The sequence below is a fragment of the Sinocyclocheilus rhinocerous genome, unplaced genomic scaffold, assembly GCF_001515625.1.
Source record: "Sinocyclocheilus rhinocerous isolate Xijiao unplaced genomic scaffold, SAMN03320098_v1.1 scaffold721, whole genome shotgun sequence".
Taxonomy (NCBI): domain Eukaryota; kingdom Metazoa; phylum Chordata; class Actinopteri; order Cypriniformes; family Cyprinidae; genus Sinocyclocheilus; species Sinocyclocheilus rhinocerous.
The window spans coordinates 424,850-427,150 of record NW_015656165.1 but is presented as its reverse complement, the minus strand read 5'-3'; the positions used below and the strand labels follow the sequence as shown (position 1 = coordinate 427,150).

The 2,301-nt window shown below is 40.2% G+C and overlaps 1 protein-coding gene across 1 annotated transcript in view; it reads left to right on the top strand.

Moving 5' to 3' along the window:
* vps8 (VPS8 subunit of CORVET complex) overlaps positions 1-2,301 on the top strand; it is a 122,132-nt gene that overhangs the window by 13,220 nt on the left and 106,611 nt on the right. Inside the window, exons 12-14 of the mRNA XM_016527229.1 lie at positions 596-703; positions 1,003-1,083; positions 1,175-1,345. Coding sequence (XP_016382715.1) covers positions 596-703; positions 1,003-1,083; positions 1,175-1,345 — 360 coding nt within the window. The remainder of the gene's footprint in view (positions 1-595; positions 704-1,002; positions 1,084-1,174; positions 1,346-2,301) is intronic.

Here is a 2,301-nt window from a genome sequence, read left to right as displayed (position 1 = left end):
TTAATCATACATTTGCTTTTATTGGAAGTTACATTTAAATTCCACGCAACTCACACATAGAGCTTCATCGTAAGATGCCATTAAACCTTTTTGTTCAAAATGAAGCAAGCTACCTATTAAGATTGCTGCAAACCTCTAAACAAAAGTTCTGACGTGATTGTTGACCTGGATTCATCTGGTCATTCATCAAGTATTGTCACCTTTATGCTTGTGTGGAGGTTGTTCTCTTCAATTAAATTGAGCTAAATTGCATTCATTTAGCACAGAGCACATGGACCAGATGCCCATTAGCACGCAGATATCACTAAATTTTGCCTCACATGATTGATCTGGGTTATGATGGAGTTCTGAGGTGCCTGAAAACATTTTCATGGCATCTTCTCATAGGAAAAGTCACTGTAATGAATAGTGATGATTATTTCTGCTGGTAGGAAAAGATGGCAGTTAAGTGCGAAGTCCAAAAAGCACCAGCAAGAGTGGCAATAAGAACATATCGTACGAACAAAGACGTAGCAGGATACCTGCGTCTTTGGTCTGGACTCTAATCATTGCAGATCTAAATATCTCATACGTTTTTAAATGTTTTTGGATACAGACGGATCCTGCGAGTGTTCCCTTGCTGGCTTGGCAGTTTGTGGCAGTACAGAAAACAATCAACCCCGTTCTTGCCTTCTGTAGAGGAGACACCATCCACTTCCTGCTGGTCTGTTTGAGCAACACTGTTTTAAGAGTCATAAACAGAATGTAGACTTAAAGGTGAAATGTGGCATTTCTATTCTGTTTAAACGTCCCTAGTGGCCAGACATACCAACAGCATGAGTTTGGGGAGGGATAACGCTAGAAACAAAGACATTTATGATATTTATGAATGGTTGAAAGTTGTTAGAAAATCATCTAAAAGTCATAAATCCGTTTAGTTCTATCAGTGGAACAGAAATGATATACTTCACCTTTAAATAAGGTCATACAGTAATCAAACCACTCTATTGTTTTGGTGCTCAGGTTAAAAAAGATGAGTCTGGCATCATCCATGTCATCAAACAGAGACAGCTTCTACTCAACTGTGACCTCATCAGTCTGAGCGTGAGTCAGACCCTCACTAGCAATCATATGAGTTTGATTACCTTTATGGCAGTGTGTGCATTGTTTCATGTTGTCTCTTGTCTCTTGGCAGTGGATAAACCCCCGTACGCTTGTGTTAATGGACAGCACAGAGAAGTTGCGAGTGGTGGACAGGCCCAGTCAGGAGGAGCTGGAAACTGTGGACATGGCCGAACTGCAGCTGGTTTACAACAGCAGCCATTTTAAATCCCTCGCTACCGGTGGAAATGTCAGCCAAGCACTGGTAAAGACCAGGAACTTGACATGCCAGAGTTTTCACCATTTAGTCTGGTGCATGTTGTACCTTATAGTGTGAAACCGTGATCGCCCCCTTTTTTCCTCACAACCGTAGTTTTGGAAACATTTATTTATTTATTTATTTATTTGTCTGTCTATTTTTTTTTTTATTATAATTTTTTTTACCTTTATTTATATAGCGCTTTATACAATACTGATTGTGTCAAACCAGCTTCTCTGTGTCAAACAGGAAAATAGTTTGTCAATAATGCAAGAAGACAATAACAAAGAGTCATTTTTCCAGCTAAAGTCAGTTCATTGATGATTCAGTGATGTCATCATCCAGTTCAGCTCTCTTTCAATAGTGTTCCATTATTTTCTTCATAAGTATTTAAACAATATGAAGAATAAAGTATTTGTGGCCTTAAAGGGGTCCTATTATGCTCTTTTACAAAGTCTTGATTTTGTTTTGGAGGTGTACTAGAACATGCTCTCATGCTTGGTGGTTCGAAAAACGCTTTATTTTTCACATAATTTACATTATTAAAATACTTTTCTCCCCAGCCTGGCACAAACGGCTCGATTAGTTCCGGCTTTGATGAAGGTCCGCCTTCCGAAAAACAAAATGTGTTGTAATTGGTTAGCTTTCCCAGTGCGTTGTGATTGGCGAACAGCTTAGACGGTGTTTCAGTACTGCCACGCCCCTTGCTCCGTCTTTCAACAAAAGCTTTTTGGCGAATCCGGCACTGTACTCCCTCATGTTGTGGAAGCTATCCTCAGTAAAATGCGAAGCACACAATAGCAAATTGGGGTTATAATGCTCAGGAAAAGAGTTAAAAAATAAATTGCAACCACTGTTTCCTGACATCATCCGCTTTCGGAAGCCCAAACAAAGACGTTTGAGCACGGAGGTGAGCGTTTCAGGTGGTCGCACACCGGACGAGAAGCGCAGCATCGCGTCGC